This window comes from Gasterosteus aculeatus, chromosome 13 (genome assembly GCF_964276395.1).
Source record: "Gasterosteus aculeatus chromosome 13, fGasAcu3.hap1.1, whole genome shotgun sequence".
Taxonomy (NCBI): domain Eukaryota; kingdom Metazoa; phylum Chordata; class Actinopteri; order Perciformes; family Gasterosteidae; genus Gasterosteus; species Gasterosteus aculeatus.
Window position 1 is genome coordinate 11541262 of NC_135701.1, and position 24234 is coordinate 11565495.

A 24234-nucleotide genomic window follows, 5' to 3' on the forward strand; every position below is an offset into this window, starting at 1 on the left:
CTTAAAAGTGTGAGGTCGTCTCTGTGTAGGTCGACTGCTGCCCCCCCGTCCAGCATTGCCCTTGAATAACGATTGATGGCTGAATAGAGGTCTCACAAAGACGGTCCTTGTATAACAATTTTAATTTACAGAACATTGTCATTTAGTGCAAATAACACTTCTGATGTACAACTTAGAAATATAGAAAGTGTAGATTACTGACAATATCAAAATTAAAAACACTGGAGGCATTCTTAAGCTGACATTGCTCATAGATCCAGCTCCTATAATCATCCAGATCCTTTTGAACATCTGACCCCTTGGACTGAACAGATCTAAGGACAAAACTCCCACCCTATGATGGCATTAAACATTGGTATAAATTTACATCTTGAGGTAAGATATGAAATGCTGACCATTCCTAAGTTAATTTAAGTGTTGGTAAATGCACATCAGGTGGCTGTACAGTTAAGATATCCAGGAGCTCAAGGGTTCGTTCTGGAGTTATTTCTTTCAGTCAAAGGGCAGGAGGCCACTGCACTGTAGGGTGGCATGTGAAATGTAATTAGAATACGATTCTAAAGGGACAGATGTCCTACTCCACATTTTATAATTTGACCATGTCCTTGCAATAGCAGTTGATCTACTTTAGCAACCTGACAATTGTACAGACGAGTTTTTTTCTGCATCATCAGGGGTCTCAAAGTTGTACCAGGCCACCTGCAATAAACTCTCAAACCAGGTTGCGCAGAGATAACGTACAGATGCCCTTTTACAACTCCGCATCGGCAGTCAATTCCAATATTTACATTCCACTTTAATTATCACTACCAACCATGTCTAAAATATTGTCCAAATGCTCTTTAGATCCTACTCCAGGTTTCCTGAGCCTTACTGTCACCGCCTTCATCCCTCAATTCACGTTTCTCACATTGGTAAATTAACTAAAAGCGTATTCGGTTTTCTCCGTACAATACATTGTGTCCCTGGTGCTCGCCAAAAGCTACTTTATAACCATCTAGAAATATAAAGATTTAGGCCCTGGCCCCCTTTCAAACTGCAAAGGGAGACGTATGTCGGGGGGGACGGGAAAAGGCAGAAAACAGGTGATAATGTACCAAACCTGATCAATGCTTCTTCTGTCAATATCGTCTTTCCTCTCTCATGGTAGTAACTTTAGCAGCAGCAAAACAAGTGGCTGTAATACTAGTGATTAAAGTAATCCCCCAAAAGTGTAATCATAAGAAATGTACAAAACAATTTACAAAAAGCAAATAACTAGTAACAACAATTCAAAAACCACTTAAGAAACTCTTGAATTTACATACAAATGTACCCATGACCAACAGATGGCGTTAAGTCATGTTAACGTGGCAGGATGACGACTACTGATGAATTAAAGCTGTAAAACCAGTCTCTTCTACAAGCAGGTGTCGTGTGTGATGTCCTGAAGGATATGGTGTCCTGAATGCAGTAGGTGGACAACACATTCTAATTAAGAGGATGAAAGGGTCATGTAGTCATTGAGAGACGATTCAACGATGGACATTGAGTCTCAAGTGGGCCCCTCGCAAGCCTGAGAAAAGGGATGAAAAGTCAGAAATGAACGATAAAAAGATTCTGTATTCTTCTTAGAGATCAAGCGACCCATTAACAGTGTAACACATGTTTTATCAATCAGTTTACTTGCTTCTTTCTTTAGTTATGAAACAAGCCGTGTATGGATTACGCGTTACCTCTGGGTGTTCAGAAGAGGATGGGCTTTCCAGCCGTCTTCTCCTGGACGAAAGACGTGAAGCGTTTAAGGAACTTTGGATACTCTCTCTTAGCCACGGCTCTGAGGACGGTGGCCGGAGCCCAACCTCCCGGGTTCACTGCAGCCACACGGAGGGAAAGGATCAGCAAAATTGGGAAACATTCTACTATGATAAAATAATTAGTAGCAATTACTAGCATGCGCCTGCAGTACACAGTCAGAGGTCTTGGGTGCCCTCTAGTGGTGTTATACATTTTCCAACAAACTCACATCACCTGTCTAGTGTAAGCACTCTAGCACAGGATCAGCACTTCCTTTACGGTAGGTTGGAGGTTGAGCCACTTGCGTGTAAAGTTAAAGTGGTGATGATGAAGATGGAAAAGCTTTGTTCTATTGGCTGCTCATCCTGCCATTGGGCGGATACACAGAGATAAAAACCCCAGGAGGCTGCAGAGGACCTTACCATTGGCAACGTAGGTGATCTTACAAAGGATGTTGTCTCTGCTGATCTCTTTGTCCCCCTCTGGTGGGCTGACCAGGGTTTGGCAGATCATGGCCACATTGATTTTGGCCCGAACACACCGGTTTGTGGGCTGGAAGAAAAATAAAAAATGTAAATGAAAAAAATCTCCAAGCCGCCACACATCAAATCCTCTAATGTGACAGACACAGGAGTTATATGCCGAAATTAATCAAATTGGTGATCCAACATTGGATGCCTGACACTCACACTCGCTCTATTGCATGATAGTGACCGGCGTAATGTAAGTATCTTACAAGGGCGTTGTCGTGGTCCACGGAGAAGTTGCAGACCAGCCATGTGTCCGGATCATTTTCATTTGTTGCCAGGATCTTCCTGATGGCTGACAGATAGAGCACATCTCGCTGAGAGGCCGGCCACACTCTCTGAAAAGCAAACAGATAATCAATCAAATAAGCTGCAACCGCCTTTTAGCAACCTGTGAAACAACCACACCGTTACCTCACCTTGTGTGTCTGGTAAACAATGACAGCATTATCAGAGAGCGTTTCCACAACGTTGAAATTTTCAATGGTGGCTGAGGGAGAAAGAAAGGAAAAAAAGTTCAGTGATTGAGGTCAACATTAAAAAAGAGGAAGTGAAACGCTGTTGATACGATGGGGACTTGTGAACTTACTCTCCCAGTCCATTCGCACAGCCGTGTCCCAGAAGTAGTGGCACAACTCGTGTCCCGTCACCCCCTTCACAGCATGTGTGGCTTTGAGAGGGTCCAGCACAATACCGTTCTCCTCTACCTCCCTCCTGTATACCTGTTACACAAAGAGCCGCGCGTGAGGCAACAAAGTCATATTGTCACTATAAACATATGCAGCGTCACTGTGAAAGAGGTCTTTGAGCATCCTTTTCTTCCCCAGCATCCTTTTGATTCTTCCACTAAGACCGAACTTAGAAATATTTTTCTTGTAACTCAATCTACAGATCAAAGGATTATTCGTGACATTTTGGCATGAATACCTTTACTTTAAGTATTTGTGTAGCTCTTTCCCTCCTGCTCGCAAATCCCTTTGTTATTAATGCTTGCACCTGCAGAACCTTCCTGAAAGCCAATAACTTACATTTCCACAGCTAGGGATGAAGGGAAATGATTCACAACAAGCTGCTCACCTTCATCTCTCCTTCTTCTATTACAAGCTGCCAGTTAGCATCTCCGCCTACGTCCTGAAGAGAGTAGGTCATATGATTCTGCACCATCTCTTCCACCTAAGAGAGGGATAAAGAAGAAGTGAATATGTTAGTGAGGATTCTTCAGTTCTCTACCGGTGTATCTGAAGACAAGCTTTAAAAACAGGACACATTTAGAGGAAAATGAGACTGCGTTCTATCAGGGCTGCTTCGATATTGTGTATTGAATTATAATCTTGGGCGCTGCTGGCCCCGGTGCAGATACAATTATCATGATTCCAGGTTTTGATGACATCTTTGGTGGTAAAACATAAAACTACGCCCGTTTCAGAATTAGGAATTCTTTAAAGAAACACATTAACCCCTGAGCTGCAACCAAGTGGATACACAGCACCTGATCCTGCTCGGGCGTATTCAACATTCTTACAATGCATTTGTGTTTAATGTTTATACAGTGTACACTCAGCCTGGATTCATGCCTGCTTCTATTGTGGGAGGCAAGAGTAATGCGCAGAAGGGAGGTAGAGGGAATGAAGAGCTCTTATTGGATTAACATGAGCCTCATCAGCCGTGTTATGGGATGGAGGCAACCTGTCAGTCCCTCCAGGAAGGTTAATTTTGTCCAGTTGGTTTATCTTAGTGCATCATGTAATACTTTGGTGTGAAGGAAATGTTTGAGGAATCCTGAAAGACTCGTCAGTAGACATTCTCATGCTCTTCCGGACTGTGGGGGGGAAGCAGCGGATGATTGCATCCCTCTGCAGATAGAGATGCTCACTTTTCACCAAATACAGTACCTGAGTGCTGAATCTGTGAATGTCATCTGAGGCACTGACTAGCTCAACGGAGGACAGGGAAGAAGAATGGCTATGGGGCTGTTCAGCAGAGATAGGAAGAGTGAAAGAGAAAGGAACAAGGCACAAAACACAAAGAGGTTTGCGGCAGCAGTCCAAAGAATGTTTTCACAACCTGATCAAGCAGCATTTCATATTTCACTAGTTGTAAGAGGACGAAGCTTCAGACAGAAAAGGGAAGCAGTGCAAGCAGCAGTACCCAGCAGTCATAAATTAAAACTAAGAAGAATAAAAGGAAGATGTGCACCTTGGCGGCAAATCGGTGTGTACCGATACTGGAGTAGACGTCTCCTGGAGGAACGGGAGTCAGTCGGGGTATCCGGACCTTCTCTGACTGGCACTGAGGGACAGAGACAAGGATGGAGTTTAAGAAGCGAGAGGCCACGTTCCTGTATGTAATGTGGGCTTCAGTTCATTTGCTTTTAAAAGGTGTTTAAAAAGAGAGACAGGTGTTCCCAGGGAGGGCAATGAGGTCGACAACGTGTAATGATTTTATACATCTGCATCACACCTGCTCCTCTATCTTGTCCTGTCGGTCCAGCGCAGCTTCCACCGCATCAAAAAACTCGTCCTCATTGATAAGACTGTTGGGACCCTCCTGTGAAAAGCAAACGTAAGAACGCAATATAGGAAAAGCAATACATGAAGCCGGGGAACACGGCTGTGACAAATGTGCAGAAACAGATGGGAAGACTCATAGTAAGACACAAGAAATCTTTCTGATGTGTATCGAGCCGGAATCCATTTATCTCATCTAGCTTCATCTTGCCTCGTAGTCTGGGCCGCCGTAGTGTGACTTTTTCTTTAGTTCATTCATAGCAGACTTGTAGGCATCTTCTACCCTCCTCCTCTTCTCGAGCTCCTGAACACAGAGGACAGAGTAGCGTTTAGTAGGACCAGAGGAATTATTAGTCAGCAAGTTTTAGTAGACTGATCAGAAAAATCATTTTAAAATATTCAAGATTGAGTTTGTAGGTGTATTCATAAGTTTCTTGAAAATAAGTAATTCAATATGAAATAGCACAAAGAATGACTAATTGATAGAATAATTCTTCGTCGACTTAAACCGCTCGGTTGATTAATAGGTGACTAAGGAGGAGACAGCCCTGAGTAATAGAACAGTCAGCATGTCAATAGAAAAAACAATTAAAACATCTGCACTGCATTGAAAAGGGATCAGCTTGTCCTCTCATTCAGACAACACACAACGCGACTCCAGTGTCAGAGTCCAAACAAAACCACAGTGACAACACTTTCGTTAGATCCCTGTTGATAAAGACTTTAAGAAAAGAAAGAAAAAGAGCGGTCTTCCGTTCAGTCAGTGAAACCAACGACTTCATTCAGCTGCATTTGTTCCCAAACCAGTTTTACGTAATATCTCATCCCCCTGTCAGACATTAAAAAAAACACACACACTTCAACCAAATGAACTAGAAACAGGCCTATGCAAAGAACAACTTAAAAAGGTTGGATTGTCTGCTTTTTCTCACCATCTGCTCCTTCTGAGCACTTAAACACAGCAGAACAGCGTATGTCTCCTCAGGAGAGCAAGTTAATCTAAATACCATCAAACGTGCCCAGCAAACTGTTCCTATTCCAGAGACGGCCTAAAGACTGACATCATGATTAATAGTATGAAGAAGACTCTGAAAGCAGACGAGGTGCACCGGGGTGGACATTTAAGACTGGCCACAGAGGTAAGAGGAGGGAATCCTGTTGTCAGCGCCGTGTAGACACTAGACAGACAGACAGACAGACACCTACTTTAAAGAAGAGGCTGCAAGTCTGCAGAGGTATCCATCTCTGAGTCTGGTATTTGAGCTTCTCTGTCCTCCTTTGTAGCGAGGGCCTCAACAAACTGCACCATGACGTCTTAGTAGTCATTTTCTTTGACTTCTCTCTGTCTGCACGTGGGAGCAGGCGCGTCTCGTTCCTCTCACAGGGTTTTCGGAACAATTTCTATTCCCCAATTCCGCATCGGCAGCCAAACTTTACCCAGAGTCAAACACGGAGAGGTTGGTAGTTTCCCCCGAGCAGCCCGACCGACTGAAAGCACTTCCCTGCTATTGTGGCTCTTAGGGTTGGGCAGCGTGCCTTCAAACACAGAAAACTGGTTTGACAAGTGAGCCGAACGGATCAGGATGTAATGCATGAGGTGCTTGAGGTGGTGAAGCTCGACATACACACGCACTTTAGGTGAGGCAAAAGTTAAGGAATTGAAGACTCTTCAACCAAAACCAAAACGAGGAAACAGCAAAAGGCTCATTATGCAACAGGTGCATTTGAGCTTCTGGTAAGCAAGTCAGACTATTTTGAAAAGTATATGTTCATTGGGTTATACACATTAATGTAAATAATGTGTTATTTAGCTACTTTACTGCTAGCTTAGTAACTACATCTAAATAAGTATACATCCAATTAGAAACAGAGTTTCCAGCCATTTGAACTGTGTCATTTGAGGCCAATTCAACAGTTATATTATATATATGAAATAAAGAATAAGGAGTAACATTAGCAGATCTTAACTGCATCCTAAGGAATTCTGTTCATTTAAATATATATATGTAACGAATACAGCTACAGTTTTTCACATAGAAATCAGTATCCGAGCCAACATTCCAAACGATTACTGTACATTTGTATCGTAACTTTTTCCACCAACTTCACTGCCACCATTAATAACTGACTGGTCTTCCGTTCTAAAGTCCTTGGTAACATTTGCACACAGATAACCAGCTCCTTAAAGACAATGGAAGCAACTAGTTCCTTTACGACACCTCCCTGCAGCCGCGGCTGCTCGCGCCCACTCAGTCAACTACTCATTAGTCACATGACCTTTAGCGCCGTCAGCGACACCCATTTCAATCGCTACGAGTCGAGCGTGTGGCGCCTTCACCTTGTCCACCCTCTTCTGCCAGCTGTCTTCTCGTTTGACCATCAGCTCGATGCAGTGGGACAAGGTGGAGAGGATGCCGGCTGTGGTGGCTTTGAAGGTGATGGCCTCGCCCTTGAAGTCTATTCCATTCATAGTTTTTGGACTGGCGGGGGAAAACACTGGCAGACAAAAACAGAGAATCAACAGCTGTAACTTGATCATCTTTTCACATTGAAATGAATCAGTCATTACAAGGCCACGCGTGACAGACGTTTCTCAAATAAAGCAACGACCTGCAAGGAAACTCACACTTCTCTTTGCTGCCATTGTTGTTGTGATTATGTTCACCCTCAGGTCTCGCAGTTGTAGGAAAGTCTTCCTCGTCCTCCTCTACTTGAAAGGTAAGAGCAACACCGTGAAGATGTATCTACTACCAATTCGTCCAAACAATAAAACAAATACCTTAACTTTGAATATATATAATATACAAATAAAATTGCCTTTCACAATGTGCTTCACATAAAACTATTGAAAACATCCAAACATCAAGCAAGAAGATTTACAAACAATTAAGAACATTGATTGAAACATAAAAGAAGAGCATTAAAAAGATTATTAAAAGAGGAATAGGTTAAACGCCCCACAGACTGCCAGTGAGGGTCAAGGAGTCTTACCACTCTCCTGCCGCATGAGCCAAGAAAAGCTCCGGGAAACATCCAGACTAATTCCTTTTGGCCTTGTTCACACCGCTCTAAATATCAGATTTTCTTTGGGTAAAACTGAACAAGCTCCATAAAAACTGGCTGCTGACCAAACTGCCGACTTCACTTTGAATCCAGCCAGCTACATTATAATAATCTTGATTCTAGTAAAATTAGCTTATTCAAAAAACATTGTACGGCGTTATATCATATATGTTAATCTTGGTTTATATTTTGTTTTTTCTGACAGTAAACTGCCCATCGGTGTGAAAGTATATCAATTGGAGAGTGAAATTATTAATAATCCTCAAGAAGACTAATTCTCCTTTATAATCAGGCACGTTTACAAACCACGTATTTTTGCCAAAAAAATATTGTATTTATGTCCCAGCTTACCTCTGTCCCTCTGGAATTCATCTTTGGAGACAACATCAGCACAGGAGTCAAAGTATTTCTGCAGTGTGTCCACTTGTCTGCACAGAATGTCCCGGAAGGTTTCCATTTCAGCCAATTTCTCACGCAACCTGTGCCCCTTCTGAGCAGAGAAAAGCAGAAGTAAAATGCTAGTTCTCTTGTTTAAACCACAACGAGAGCTGATCACAAAAGAAATAACATTGAAAAACAACAACAGATTTAGAAACCTGGCTTTAGGTAGTTCCAGAAGGGGCTTTTGTAAGAAGATGTGGGTTGATGGTAATACGGAATGAGAATTTGTTACGGAACATCTTCAGACTTGTGTCGTTACCTTGAAGGAGGACGTGGATGTGGCGGACAAGGCACTGGCTGCCGAGGTAAGAGACAACATGGATCCATGACGCCTGAGACTGGTTTCTGAACCGTAACCAGACTCGGCCTGACGAGAAAGGAGGGATTGAAAAAAAAAAAAAAACAGGGAGGAGGAAGGAAGGGTAGAGTATGATGTGGATGGTAGAAGAGGGAAAACAGGGGGAACAGAACATCAGTAGTTGCACAAAAAGCCCATTAAACAATTAGGAATCAATAAAAGAGTCTGCTTCTAATAAAAAGAAAGAAGGCAGAGACGGAGAAAGGGGGGCGATCAATGCTTGCAGTGAGCAGCACTGAGTAAAGCGGGGCCCACGCACACCAACGCAGGTCAACACACAGTCTGCCGAAGGGACTCAGGCGGACAAACACACACATTCATCACGTCCACCCGATACGAGGAACAGTAAAAAATAAATGACACTGTATCCGAGGCCACATCGAGGCTTTGACGCGACCTCCTGGGAGAAAATGCAGTCGTGTACCCTTCACGGACACAAGGGGGCCCGTCTCATATTACCTGCCATTATGGAGGGAGGGAGGGGCAGGGACTGCGTTTGTTATGTTGTTCCTTATGACCAGGCAATCCCTGGGACTTCCAAGCCAGTACTGTGTGCACATTCTCACCCCATATCCGTGTCCGTCCCACATGCAGCTGTCAACTAGTATCCATTAAGTTACAGGCAGACAGCAATTGAATGAGCCAATATTAGTCCCGTACTTTTGTACAATTTGCACTTTCACTGTTTTTTTTGTATGATCCTAGATTTTCTTCTCGCTGAATATACAAAAAATACCTAAAGAGAGTGGAAATTTTCAATGATTAATGAGAAAACTACCCTACAATATCATGAAAAAAATAAAAATAAAAAAGGGGACATACAACATTATTAAAAGACTATAAAAAAGACGCATCACGATATTTGCAAAACGCAAATAGCCCTAACTCAGCATTCAACCGCTATGTTTGAACTGAATAAAGTAAAGCAGTAAAACCACCATTACGTAGTACAGCTGCACTACAGGATTTATTTCTCCGTCTGGAACGTAATGAGTGCCGACAGTCTGAGTTGTGGTGGAGCCTTATCTTCATGGCACAGCCGTGCACACACATTAAAGGGCATTTTGTACCCACGGCTGTGTGATGGTATTGAGATATGGGTACAGTAACTCAGTCGGGTGACCGTAGCAACCACAGAGTACTTCTTCACACCATTTCATTTTATTTAAAGCTGCACAGCAGTAGTTCAATTGAATAAAAATAGAAATAATGAGTGGTCTCTTAATGAATGACAGTGGAGTGAAATTAATAAGCCCGCCCATCAGTTCTCCCAACGTACAAGACAAGCAAAATAAAATAATTCTATTGCCATGTATGTAGGAAGGCAAATATGTGCCATGTTCATCAATTGTATCATACTACAACACTGGCACACTGACTAAAGACTTGGTGATGAGTAAGCAGCCATGCCAACATGCTCTAATCACCATCACCCCGTTCCAGCACCCAAAACACAGCAGGACACTGCTGCAGTCCCGGCGGCTGGTTGCCCCAAACATCGCCCGGACGCTCCCTCAACACTCTTCAAAAATCCAGAGGCTTAAATCCAGTATCCCGGCTTCTCAGGAGACACCTCGCTGAGGCACAGAAAGAAAGAGCAAGATGCGGGGAAGAAAAGCCATACAGACTCAGCTAACTCATCCAGTCAAAAAAAAGAGAGCAGCCGCCAACGAGGGAGCGCAGGAAGAGGAAATTAGTCATTTTCTCCGTAGCGGCCAGAGGAGTGGCCGACACCCGCTGCTCCGCGAAGCAGAAGAGACGGACGCAGTCTGGAGAATGTTCAGCAGAGCGAAGCAGGTCGTCGGCAGGAACACGCGTGCACTCAAGAGACGCGCGTAAAAGGAACTCTCCCCTCTTAATCAACAGACCACACACCCTGACGTGTGAAAACTTCTCATCTCGAAACAAAGTAAGCTTGCATTTCTGCATGAGAGAAAGAGAGGCGAGGGCAGTCCAGAGGTAGTTGTGATAAACCAGCGGGTACCGAGGGGAGGGGGGGAGGCAGCCTTTTGTATACTATGACAGAAAGAGAGAGTGGGAGGCAGGGAAGAACATTTGTCTGGGTCTTCGGCATGATTTCCATCTACCCGACTGCTCTTTCATCTTTTCTGATTCACTGATATTTCCTGGTGGAGTCTGATGGAGCTCACTGCTGGGCCAGGAACCAGCCTGAGGAAGTGTGGTGGGGCAAGTATGAATAAATACAGGGGTTTCGCCCCATGTCCCCGCCATTAACACCCCTCTGGATCTGACAGAATGGACCAGTCTTCTCAGTATGATTGAGAGTTTTAAATGTCCCTCTTGGTTTTAGTTGCATGGAGAACGAGCATTAAAAAAAATGTATTATTCATCAAGAGGTGCACTTAACGTCCCTACACTGTGCACAACTTTTTCCACCTCCAACACAAACACACCCACACATGAAAACACAAATGGCCTCGCAAAACAAACAGTTTTTTCTTCTGCAAAATATCTGCCTGATTTGATAATGTTGATAAGCTCATTGAAGTAGCTTGAACAACACATTCAAAAGCTGAAATCATTACCGGTTCGACCCACGCTAAAGCACTATACTTGTTAGACACCAAGAGTTTATTAAATCTGCACAAAAAGTCTAACCCTCCAAACGTAGTTCATTGTTGAGCTTTACTAGTAGATACCAACATTAAGCTAAATGCTTAACTGTTCAGGTGGGAAGTTTTATATTGAATCACTAATGTCAACAAACCAAACGTGAATAACAATTTCAAAACATATTTCAAGGAGATGCGACAAAAAGGACCCAGTATGCGTGAGCGCAATCTAACTTACAAAAACATAAAACATCTGTATAGAATGTCAAAGAGCAATGAATTTATCTGACAGGTGGACTGTTCCCCCTTCAGTGGAATCACTTGGCACAACACAGTGGGAGGTGTAATCACCACTACAACATCTTCTTCTCATTCAGGGAGTTACAACAGAAGTTAAAGACATTTTATGTAACATCTCGTCTGTCCAGCCGGGAGCAGTGCAGACACACTCACCCACACCAATGCTGCAGGTAAGGCAGCGTTCAGCCTCCCGAGGTTACTGTCGGTGACAATCCTTTCACAGCACATACTTTCACAGCGTCATTAATGGAGCAGAGGTTGGCAGTCATTCACACACAATCGGTCACACCCAGCAGCAACAACAACAACGTCCACGGCAACATTTTACTGGAGAAAGTGGGCATGATGAGAATTCACCGTGAAGAAGATCCATTCAGGTGGACTTTCAACTACTGTGTTTCTATGTGGCGAGTGCACTGGTAAGGAACATTCGTCTCACTCTCCAAGGCGCGTTTTACCAGATAATACAGATAACGCACACAACTAAAGGTCACAGTCCAAACATACCGATTGACCCAGGTTTATCGACTGCGCGTTGAAAACTAAACTAAAGAAATGGATAACTAGTTTAACATTTTTAGAGTACATATACGCAAACTGAACTAGCATAGCGAGCTGTATCAGCTAGTTTTGACCAGATCACAGCTTTGTATGAAGTGGTTTTCACAGAGCTACGCCTTGACAACATACCCAACACCATTTAAACATTTCACTTATGTAAATGTTCCCTTGACGTCATTGAGGAGTGAGCAGCTGCCTGGGATTTGATAACAGGGGATACCCCCACCATTCCACACATCCTTCGCGTACCGGGTGAGGGGCTGCGTGTGTGCGCGTCTGAATCCCTGTTTTACCACAACAAGCTGCCTGAGCAAAACAGTTAACTCTTTCTCTCAAAAAACAATGCATTCATTACAGCCGAAGGAACTGACACATGAAGGAAAAATAACAACAAAAATAAATGAGGGAAATCGAGTATCTTTTGTATAAATGATTACATCACTGTAATGCAGCCGCCTTGCTTGCAGGTAGGTCAAAATCCCATGAATAACAAAACAAAATAAACGAAAGAAAGAGGAGCCTGTTCTACTCACCTTGTGCAGCTCTATTGACTCAATCCACTGGAGTCTGTGCTCGGGATCTTCAGCTCGGAGGTACCAAACACTGTCGTTCACACTGATGTCAATACGACACTCGTCAAACTCATGAGGCTGCAAAGGCAGGGGAGAGGGCTCATGAGGGGTTATAAGGCAGAGCATGGGTCAAAAATACTATCAAAGACATAATATCAATATACTTACTAAACACAAGTTTTCCCCCTTTGCTCAATAAAACAAGTGGAATTAAAGCAAAGATTGCATTGTGCAGTCTTTTTATGCCACTGGCTGACTAGTGAGGACACGTTCCAGACACACAGTCACTGTGAAGCGTTTGCACAATAAACAGGGATTTTTAATTAGGAAATTTATGTCTGCAGGCGCAAGTCTCAATGACTGCAGCAGTGTGGAAAAACAGATGGTCTTCCTCCGTGTTTCTGCCTGAACCTGGGTCATCATAACTTTTCCTTCTTCCATTAGGACAAATCTTTCAACTATTTCACTCCCCCATCCCACAATCCACCACACCCGCCCTCAAACACGTGCACCATGGAATTCCTGTTTCCTCTGAGATTGGAATTTGACCACTGCACACAGCTGGGCAGATATCGTCTCTGCAAACGCTCCTTATCGGAAAGAAGACACAGCTGACACGAGTATCCTTCCTGTTTCCCTCCGTGTTCGAACCAATCCTACAGCTGCTCTGTCAGCTGACGTAAGCTCAAGGTGTCCGACTTTCATTTGATTTTTTGAATGACGCTCATGCGCTGGCTTATTTACTGAACAGCATATACTCTGAACCCATCACTTTGTGCAACATTGTCACAACAACACTTTGACAATAAGTCAGAGCAAAAGTTTTCCCCCTGCAGACGCATATATAACGTGAAATGTCCTCTGGTTTCTACGTTTCAGAAGGACGGTCATGCAATGGTAAGCTCCAGAACATCCAGCCTAGATGCCATTACTGGTTAGAGAAACCCAACCTATCTCACTGTGCTGTATCAGACACGGCCCATAAACTCAAGCTTTACAGCCCAGTTTATACCCCTGCAAGAAGCAATCTTTCCAGTTGCATAAGCACAGCTGAATTTCCTTGCTGCGTTGGCTGTTTCCCCCCCGAACAGAACTGAAGCACCTACAACGTTAGTAAAGAGAAGGTTATCGGTCGAACGCCGATGACCTTTAAATTGCTTGGATTTTAAATAAAGGATATTTAACACAATAAATGTAAATACGCGAACACCAATGTTCAGAGGTTATGCTGACAGTAACAGTTCCTACAAATTTTGATTTGGTATGATGACGATCTGGTGTGTCTGCAGCTACACAATGTGTAACAGACTTATATGAGGCAGGAAGAGAAGCAGAGGCTTGTTTCTGCATTCCTGAGTGCTCGTACCACCGTGTCCATAGACAACGCTGCCTTTATTAAGGAAGACGGCAGTAAGACGTGACTGTGCAGGTCCTACTGCTCTCGTTATTAGTGATCAGGTGCATCTCATTTGTGTACACTTTAGTTAGCCTACTAAATCACAAAAACACTCCAAATGCCTTGTGGAAATCCATTCAGGTCTGCCCACACCAGTGAGCGCAGCCATTAGAGGAAATTAACCGTAACCTCTCATGTGTGTAGTTTTAATCCCATTCAGAGTCATATAATCCTATTGCACAAATCACAATAAAACCATTTGTTTGGCCTCGGCACTCCGTGGTGGTATGCCGAGAGAGACCGGTGAATATTTAACCAGGGTGTGGAATTTCTACTTATCTCACCAACAGGGCGCCTGCTTAGTACAGTATGCGGTCAAAGCTTACATTTTAACCACGGAAACAACAATCTCAAGTATTCTGTATTAAAAACGCCGTGGATGAAAAGGCACGATGCTAGAATGAATGACAGCTCCCTACCATGTGATAATACCAACAGCAGGATGATTACTAGCGAATACTTTTTATAGCACAACATGGAGACATCCTAGAGGGGAAATAAAGCCCTTTGGCGGTTCCCTCATCTTCTGAGGTCTTTTTCCCCGAATGGCTGGACAGGAGCTGAGCTCATGCTGCTGTCCATCTGAGCTACAGACACTTACTGTGATGACGGCCTTGCGCAGGCACAGAGAGCCCCTGCAGCCGTATTCCCGCTCGTCCTCCGACTTGTAGTAACTCAAAGTGTTGTTTTTCAACACCACCCATCGGTCCTGCCAGCCGTGGATGTAGTTTGTCCACTGTGGACGCACGAGAGGGGAGAGTTAACAAGTCAGTAGACGTAGGTGAGGTGCACGCAGGGATTAATTAAACAGTTGAGTGTGTGTGGGATTAAGATAAATGGTATAGAAGTTGACAGATCACGTAAAAGTTACCTTGCTCAAAACGCCACCGAGCTCCACATGCTGCGCGGATTCCGGGTCCACATCCTCATCCGACCCGGACGATGAACTCTTCTCGGACATTTAAATCAGAGCCTCCGAGAAACCTCGAGCCTGACTGAACGGACGGATTCGCCTTAAGTTCAACCGCGTCACAGCCAAACCGGCCGACCGCTTCTTTAACTGAAGCTTAACGTCGGCAACAAATACCGTTATCTGGGTATTACCCGAGTGAGTAAAACATACCCCGAAGAGCGTGAATGTATCTTCGGCAGGCTCGTCTGGTAGCAAGCTGTTCGGGAAGGGGGGGGGGGGGGGGGCACAGCTGGGTCTCGACCCCTCCGTTTTGCGGGCTTTGTTTTGAAACTGACTTTGAATACCAATGGGACGAAGGTTAGCTACCGTTAGTTAGCGTTAGCCGTCATACGACGCAACTAGCTTAGCTTAAAATAACCGCACCGGCTCGCCGCGGCTGTCCTCGTTAGCTTCCCTGGCTGCAGTCGACAGGCTACTCGGGCAAGTGATCGATAAGGAGGACTTTCTTCTCAACGCGGCACCCGGACTCCATGCTACAAATGACGAGCAACGGTCTGTGCCGCTGCCGTGGTCCCGCAGCTTAGTTAGCAACGGCGGAGGACTGACGAGCTGGTTGGGGGAGGAGCTGCAGCCACGCTTTACTGTGTACCTTACACAGTGACGTCAAGGTAGATGGGGACACCGGAAGTTTCACGCGTTTACTTTCAGATTAAAACGTTTTTTTATTTTTATTTTCGTCATATGGATTGTGTTGCAGCATGAACTATACCAATATCAATTTGACGATGAGGGCAATACTGTTTTTATTAAGGAGGGATGTCTCCAATAGACTTGGCCCCCTAAAACTAGGGGGTAGATTAATAATACAGGTTTTATTGTGACTAACGAATTAGCACAGATATGTTTTTATTTTGATGGGTTTAAGTGAAAATCTCCGAGATTTGGTTCGCTTGTTTCAAACTATTCCTGGTATCCCGTGATCTTAATATCAGAAAACTGAATTTAGAAAAACTGAAACCCAACTTCACACATCGAAACTATCAGGGGTAAAACAAAGGAAAACATAGCATTATGTACAGCATGAAAGGAAGATAAATCCGTTTTTCTAGAAGAAATTGTACTTTGTAATATTAATAAAACAAAACAATATCAATACAATGCTGGGACTCTTCTCCCCCAGGTGGAGACGCTGTAGCACCGCCAGTCCGTAAATTAGCTTATGTATTACTGTGTTTGTTGACAGTGTCTTTCGGGGACTAGAGCATACCAAACAACATTTTGAGACATTCTATGTCAACTTGGTAGTAACGTGTGATCTCTCATAGCTTCTCACACGGTGTGTGGTTCACAAGTGTCAATGTGATCGATCTCCTCACTCAATCTATCTATCCGGGGTAAGCCCCGCCCCCTTTTGTGATGACGCATACACGCGGAAGTTCCGCCAAAAGCGACTTCGTTTTCAAACATGTACAAGCATCAATGCTGCTGGGCGATTTCTATTCAGTGTGATTGATCCAGTTCACAGGGGGAAAGGTGAGTATCTAAATTAATGTCGATATTCTGAGTTAGCCAGAAAAGGTAAACACGCGATGGGATGCATAGTTACACATTTATCAACGAACTTTAGGACAGAGTGGAGATCGTTATGAATTGGAACCGTTTGCAAAAAAAACCCCGACCGTTTTGCTATCAAGGATCCATTCTTCAGGATGGAAAATGGGGTGGCATCCACCAAAGGACCGGGGTTCCTCTCCAGGATGGCCCTCAATGACAACAAGGCTGGTATGCAGGGTGTTGACAGGGACAAGATCAACAAAATCATCATGGAGTCGTCCAAGGTATAGAATAACATCCCAGATAGAATTGTTCTCTCACTCTTATCGCCCATACATAGTAATCTTAATAACAGGACGGTTTGAAATGATAGTTTCTGGGTGTGAAAGTCTCATTTCCTTTACAATAGAATATAGTTGTTGTAGCTTTTCACTCTAAAAAGTGCTACAGACTCTTTATCTGTTGGGGGTCATTTTCTTTTCCCTGCAGGGATCTAGGTTTTATGAGAATGAGTTGAAGAAAGAGCAGCAGGTGAACCACCGCATTGAGAAAATGATGCTACAAAAGGCACACATCACAGAAAAACAGTTACAGAAAGCACACGCTCAAGTAAGACATGGATTTATCTACGTATCGAGTCATTGAAAATACACAAATCAAACTACTTCTAACTTCTACAAACTACTGTTTTTCATTAAATCTCTTCACAGGTGGAGTGGATGGCCACTGAGCTCGAAAGGAGTCGGGATCTCAGCCGTGCGATTGTTCATGTGGACATGGATGCTTTCTACGCTGCCGTGGAGATGAGGGACTGCCCTGAGCTGAAAGACAAGCCCATGGCTGTAGGATCCATGAGCATGCTGGTGAGTTGAAATATGGAAGAAATTGGCACGATTTGACTGTAATTTTGTACATCATTTAAACAAATAGTGAAGCACAGGAAAATGACACAAAGGAAATATAAGTCATAGCAAACTTTTATATTACTTTTCACATTTCATTTTTACTATAAGTCCTTTTCAAACAATTATATACAACTTTCAACCTATGGAACTGCATTTTACTGTAATATACTGTGTTAAATACATATTTATATAAAATGTTTATATGAATGTAAATAAATGTTTGCTGAAATATAAAGATTTGGCAATTTCAACCATTGCTGATATTTGATGAGTTACTTGATTCACCTTTTCTCTTGCAGTCAACATCTAACTACCATGCCAGGAAGTACGGAGTTCGAGCTGCCATGCCCGGGTTCATCGCAAAGAAACTCTGCCCAAACTTAGTCATTGTGCCAACTAACTTTGATAAATACAGAGCTGTGAGTGATGAGGTAAGATTGATGGCAAATCACACACACAAAGAGATGAATACGTCCTGCTAAACCTACTTGACAACGTGCGTATGAACTTGTGTCACTGCTTTAGATCCGGGAGATCTTTGCAGACTATGACCCTCACTTCCAGCCGATGAGCCTTGATGAAGCCTATCTGGATTTTACACACCACGTGGAACAGAGACAGAGCTGGCCAGAATCCAAACGTACACATCACTTCCACGCCAGCAGTGCCGCTAAAGGCAAGACTTCATTACACAGAAATGCAGAATGATTATTTGCCGTGATGTTTTTTCAATAATTATTTCTCTGCAACTTTTGCCACATTTACTGCATACCCAATACAACAGGAAACACTATTATATAATGGATGTTGTATATAATAGACATCAATCAGGTTATTGTGAGAAGTCATTTATTTTCTGTACAGGTGGAGAGCAGATGGAGCTTCCCACGGTGGTGGTGCCAGAGGAAAATGACCTCTCTCCACTCCTGTTTGAGGACAGCCCGAGCACCTCTCCCTGCGTGTTGGTCTCCGATGGTGTCGGTGCTGCTGGAGGTGCCTTTGAGGTGTTTGGTACTTCTCTTGAAGAAGCTGTGAGAGAGATGCGCTTCCGCATCGAGCAGAAGACCACGCTAACAGCCAGCGCAGGTTAGTGAAAAAAACTATTCTCAAGTGATTAATAAAACTTTCCGTCGGAGTGTCTTGCTGTCTTTAAAAATGTTGCGTTTGAGTTTCACAAGATGATGATCTTACATAATAATAAGTGTTCCACGCAAGTTAAATGTTTCACTCTTCTGACATATTTATTATCCTCGCTCACCTTCTGACAACTTGCTCAACTCAACCATAAACTCTTATATAATAGTTAATTCCTTGCTGAAACAAACAATTTCTCATATTTTGTCTAGAATTCCGATCAAGATGACGTGCATGTTTGATCAGCATTTCCTTTCAAAACAAACTATTCAATCATGCTGTGCACTGTTCTAGGAATCGCTCCAAACACAATGCTTGCCAAGGTGTGCAGCGACAAAAACAAGCCCAACGGCCAATACAGACTCCCCTCCACACGAGAGGCCGTCATGGACTTTGTCCAAAATCTTCCAGTCCGCAAAGTACGGTACACATTGCTCAAACTAAACCATATGCACAATGAAAGATATGCACAGCTAGTGAACATGTATAGCAGGATGTTTGAATGTAATCCTGCGTTTTTATATTATTAAAGGCTGACAGATTGAGTCTTGGGGAAATCACGTGTTTTGGTTTCCTTTCCAGGTGTCTGGCATCGGGAAAGTGAGCGAAAAGATGCTGAACGCTCTCGGCATAAGCAGCTGTTCTCATCTTGGCCAGCAGATGGCGTTGCTGTCGTTGTTGTTCTCGGAGACCGCCTGGCATCACCTCATGCAGGTTTCCTTGGGTCTGGGCTCCACGTGTATATCTAGGTACTTATCTGTCCGATTTAATACAACGTAACACAACCGATTAACTAATGAAAGAAATTCCAGTTCAGATGGAGGACACAATATGTCTTTGCTTTTATACAGGAATGAAGAAAGGAAAAGCATGAGCACGGAAAGGTATGGTTGTAATGAAGCACACATGGACATATTTTGTCAGTGCTCTTGTCCATCCCTAATTTCCTGTTTGTCCCACTTACTCTTTACAGGACATTCAAAGAACTGAGTAATGTTGAGGAGCAGTTGTCTTTTTGTAGGGAGCTCTGTGAAGACTTAGCAGAGGACATGAAGAAAGAAGGTCTAAAGGTAGCAAGTCTGATTGTTTTGCAGAAAGAGTGCAACTTTGCATATCTTATGAATACCACTTGTCCTGGTGACATCAACAATACATGGTGTTGTACTTTATGGTGCTGAGGCATTGCTTGGATGGAAGATCCCATGTGACTGTCTCAGACTGAGACATTAGAAATGAAGCAAACATCACAAAAATGGGTTGTGATAAAAGGGTAATATTAGAAAAAATAACTACTAATATATATTGTCTTATTCCTGGGCTTCCTAGAATCGCTCCAGACAGACTCATACAGTTACCTCGACCTGTTTGTTCCTTTTAAAATTGAGAGAGAACGGTCTGGTTGGCTTGGCACGACCATCACCCCCCTGCCTCGGCCCTGATGTGGTCTTAATAGCTGGAGGAAATGGAGGACCATTAAAGGAGACGTGGGTTACTATCAGCCTTGGAAATGTCTCCCTGCGGGTTCACATTACCGTGAAAGCGCTTTGTAGCGTTTCACTAACAAACGGCATTCTGACAAGTGATATGACAGATTTCTCAGGTGTGACCTTTCCATAATTAAGAGCTCGATTGACAGAACACACACATCTCTTACTTTCACTCGTTTCCCTGATAAGAATTTAACTGTGTATTTTCAACATTTTCCTTTAGGGTAAAACGGTAACACTGAAGCTTAAGAACGTGAACTTTGAGGTGAAATCCAGGGCGCTGACGCTGTCGTATGCTGTTGCTACGGTGGATGAGATTTTTGCTGTTGCTAAGGACTTACTGAAAACGGAAATCGACTATGAAAGCCCCCAGCCGCTCAGATTGAGACTCATGGGTAATTATATAAAGCAACACGACTTACATACGATCATCGTAACTATCTTGAAGTAATCCTAAATGATCCGTGACGTACTGCACGTGGAAACAATACCGCAGTCTGCGCTCATTTTGTTTTGTCTGGATGATTTGCGTTTCTGTTCGCAGGTGTGAGAATCTCCGCTTTTGTCAGTACAGATGAAAAAAAGCCCCTTCAGAGAAGCATCATCGGCTTTCTAAAACAAGACAAGACGGACCTCAGCGGCCCTTCCCACGGCACGGATGAAAAGCTTGAGAAAAACAACCTCCCGAGTCCCTCCTTCCAAACCGGGCCCCCCGCCTGTCTTCCCCTCGTGCAGACGTGCCGGAGACCAGAGGAAGTGCCCTGCGGGATTAAGCAGGGGGGTCAGACTACCGAGGAACCCAAACAGTCTTTCTTTCAAAGGGCACATGCCAAACGACTGGAACTCCAGGCGGCGCATGCAAGCACCCAAAAGGAAGTAGGTGGGGAGAATGGTTCTGCGGTTGCTTCCACAGACCTTCCACCGACCCACGCGGCCCCAGGTGTGTCAGAAAATGACTTTGTTCCCCCCGTAGAGGCCCGCGCATCCACATCACGCTGTGGTGGCACTGAGTCGGAGAGCCTCACCTGTCCGGTGTGTTTCAGGCAAGTGGAGACCACCGACTTGAATGCCTTCAACAGGCATATAGACCGGTGTCTCGGTGACGCCTCTAGAAAGCCCGGCGCGCACACGGTTTCTGACACGGAGTCAGACCTGGACGTCGAGAGCGGCCAGAAAGAATCGGCACCGTGCGAGTCGAACGGAGTCGACCCCCAAGAAGACCAACGCGGCTTGGAAAACGATTCGCTCCGAACGGCGTTGCCGATCCGCGGCGACAATGGAGCGGAAACCTCGCGTCTGCCTCGGCCACGCAGTGATAAAGGCCCCGTCCTCGTCTGCCCAGTGTGTCAGCTGACCCAGGATAGTGATGACCTCACTATCTTCAACCACCACGTTGACCTCTGCCTGAACCAGGAGGTCCTGCATGAGCTGGAGGGGCGGACATCATCTCCCATAAATCCCCCCTCAGTTATAAATAGCAAGGCCATAGGTGAGTGTGCGTACAGCATTTAGTTTGGTCCCTCGGGGGCAGCAGACATCAGCAGTGACGTATCATCCCTGTTGCTTTTTCAAACATCCAGCAGTCCCAGTAAAAAAGCATTCAACTGGAATGTGATGGCCGACTCTAGCTCTGTTTTAGGTTTTGAACTCCTGAGACAAATATTTGTCCATGGCTGCTAAATGCTAACTGTCTATTTGCTGAGCAGGTGGCGTGCATCGGTTGGATTTAGACTTATTCGTGCAAATCACTGCCCGCTGAAGCGGAAAGCAAAAAGAAGCTGCATATTCAGGTGTTAATTCTGTAAAGAGAAAGATCCCCATTGACCATTTGAATTTGGATGGTGATTAAAAACATGAACTGTAGTGGCTTTGATTGTCGATTTGGTTCCTTGGGTACTTTAGGGTTCCAGGTCTGGTAAAGTCAGTGTTTCCTATGTGGATCTAAAATGTGTTTATGATTGACACAGAACTTTTAGCAAAGCTCTCAAACAGTGTCTGTATATGGAGTTAACAGAAGAGAGAGAAAAGAGATCTTATTTCAGCCGGGGGGGTCAAAGTGGTTAGACCGCTTATTCACCTATTTATTAAATCGGGCTGCACCACAGTTTCCCAACTAGTCTGCCTCAGATATTCTGGAGCGCTGCTGCAATTGTATACCTTGATGGATGTAATTGTTGTTGACAAAAATGTTTACGAGTTCATCTGTTTTTTGTTAAAAGCCAGAAGTGGTCTCCTGCCGATAAAAGCAAGCAAAGGCAAAAGCAAAAGGTGAGAGTGCTTGACTGTTGCTGCATGTTGTCTCTCTCAGTAATCCATGTTCTCTTGTAAAAGTAGTAACTTTTTTTTGAATGACTTTCAGACGAGATTCGCCTTCCTCGCCTCCTTCTAAAAAGGCTAAATGCCGCGGCTTTCACAACACCATCGACAAGTTCTTCAGGTGACGATCATAAACGTCCGTTCTCGTCTTGAGGAACGCCGAAAGTTTTCCTCAGGAAATGCAAAACCCTTTTGTCCTCCCTGCTCCACTGAGCACTTTATCATTGCACACAAAGTCATATAAAACGTTTCTCCTCAATCTGTAATCTATACATTGGCACCAATATATTATTAGTATTTTTTTTATGGCAGACACCAGATGTAAAATAAAAGATGATAAAAGAACACGTATGGAAATATGTTTGCCAGTTTTATTTTTTGTTTATTTAATTCATCATCATTCCTGTTTACTTACTGAAGATAAGCGCAATGTTTTCATTTTACTGGACCACAGAGGTGCCTGTGTGAGTTTTTAAATGTCTCTTCATGAAGTTATTGTATTCAGATATTTGCCATATTTTACAGTTGTATTTATTGTATTGTCCAATGATAACACTGTGTATCTTTAATCATGAAGATAAGAGAATCCTTCTATCCTGTAAATCAAAGCTATATACAAAATAAATTACTTTTCTGATGGGTTATTTTAAGATTATTATTAATATTTCTTTATTAATCTCACTTTTAACAAATGTTTGGCTATTTGAAGAAATGGTTTAAGACACGGCAAGGCAATATTTTTGTAGCACATTTTAACAACAAGGCAATTCAAAGTGCTTCACATAAAACCATTAAAAACATCACAAAGCAAGGAGATTTAAAAACAGTTAAGAACATTGTTTGAATGTTTGAAACATAAAGGAAAAACAGTAGCAGATCAGAAATGTACTTTAGCACTAAACCAACAGCAGTATTTTGTAGTCAGTTCTTTGTTGGACAGGGAGCCAGTGTAACGCATCCAGTTCAAAACATTGGTGCACGTACCATGCTGTGAATGGATCGGGTCCAGCTTACATCCAGGACATGGTCAAACTCGACGTCCCAACCCGCACTCTCCGCTCTGCATCTGCTAAACTGCTCGTCTCTCCCTCACTGAGAGGAAAACACTCGACTAGATCACGACTCTTTGCTGTCCTTGCTCCGAAATGGTGGAACGAGCTCTCTGAAGACACCAGGACCGCAGAGAGCCTTCACATCTTCCGCCGCAAACTAAAGACACACCTCTTCAGACTCTACCTCGACTAAAAGACTAACAAATTGTAGCACTTAAATTGTACTTGTAATGCCACTCATCTATAGCTAATTGTAAATTGGCTTATTTGAGGAAATTGCACTTTCTTGTTTCTTGTTCTCCTGAGTTTGTACCCTATGGTTGAATGCACTTATTGTAAGTCGCTTTGGATAAAAGCATCAGCTAAATGACATGTGATGTAATGTAATGTAACGACAATGTGATGGGACCACTCTCCTGGTCCCAGTCAGGACTCAAGCTGCAGCGTTCTGGATCTGCTGTTGCTTTCTGATGGACTTGTAAACACACCGTTCTAGTGGTCAAGTCTACTGAAGATAAATGCGCGGACGGTTTAGCCCTTTTAAGGCTGCTGCTTTCAAAACTGAAGAAAACACATGCTGCTTGCAGCAAAAGACTTCTGCCTCAGGTGTGAATGTGTAACTTTGCTCACCAAAGAGCATGTGTGACTAATGAAACGTCCCTCGACAAACAAGAAGTATATGTAAATCGTGTGTACACATTGCTTAACATTCTCAAGGCATGATATAAATAAAGCCACG

General features: G+C 43.6%; 2 protein-coding genes across 14 annotated transcripts; one reads left to right on the forward strand and one right to left on the reverse strand.

Moving 5' to 3' along the window:
- Nucleotides 1–103: 103 nt before the first annotated feature.
- On the reverse strand, nucleotides 104–15725 carry LOC120831281 (ceramide transfer protein). 9 transcript variants are annotated; one of them, XM_078086747.1, is made up of 19 exons: nucleotides 15258–15723; nucleotides 15006–15129; nucleotides 14736–14870; nucleotides 12640–12756; nucleotides 8574–8681; nucleotides 8225–8363; nucleotides 7437–7517; nucleotides 7149–7306; nucleotides 5022–5114; nucleotides 4764–4850; nucleotides 4500–4592; nucleotides 4196–4273; nucleotides 3381–3476; nucleotides 2893–3025; nucleotides 2723–2793; nucleotides 2513–2641; nucleotides 2199–2328; nucleotides 1716–1853; nucleotides 104–1555 (listed from the first exon to the last, which is right to left on the reverse strand). In XM_078086747.1, the coding sequence occupies exons 2-18, from the start codon at nucleotides 15093–15095 to the stop codon at nucleotides 1726–1728; spliced, it is 1866 nt and encodes a 621-aa protein (XP_077942873.1). In that variant the 5' UTR covers nucleotides 15096–15129; nucleotides 15258–15723; the 3' UTR covers nucleotides 104–1555; nucleotides 1716–1725. The 9 variants fall into 9 exon arrangements, with proteins under 9 accessions (XP_077942873.1, XP_040052575.1, XP_040052577.1 ...); XM_040196641.2 differs by having other exon boundaries at nucleotides 7437–7520; nucleotides 15258–15694; XM_040196643.2 differs by having other exon boundaries at nucleotides 15006–15725.
- Nucleotides 15726–16437: 712 nt separating this feature from the next.
- Nucleotides 16438–23087, forward strand: polk (polymerase (DNA directed) kappa). Of its 5 annotated transcripts, none has more exons than XM_040196639.2 (15): nucleotides 16438–16580; nucleotides 16675–16885; nucleotides 17091–17210; nucleotides 17312–17464; nucleotides 17806–17937; nucleotides 18032–18182; nucleotides 18371–18592; nucleotides 18935–19059; nucleotides 19223–19389; nucleotides 19492–19524; nucleotides 19614–19710; nucleotides 20351–20522; nucleotides 20672–21616; nucleotides 22347–22395; nucleotides 22487–23087. In XM_040196639.2, the coding sequence occupies exons 2-15, from the start codon at nucleotides 16757–16759 to the stop codon at nucleotides 22566–22568; spliced, it is 2577 nt and encodes an 858-aa protein (XP_040052573.2). In that variant the 5' UTR covers nucleotides 16438–16580; nucleotides 16675–16756; the 3' UTR covers nucleotides 22569–23087. The 5 variants fall into 5 exon arrangements, with proteins under 5 accessions (XP_040052573.2, XP_040052572.2, XP_077942863.1 ...); XM_040196638.2 differs by having other exon boundaries at nucleotides 16742–16885; XM_078086737.1 differs by having other exon boundaries at nucleotides 16464–16580; nucleotides 16742–16885; nucleotides 22351–22395.
- Nucleotides 23088–24234: the final 1147 nt, after the last annotated feature.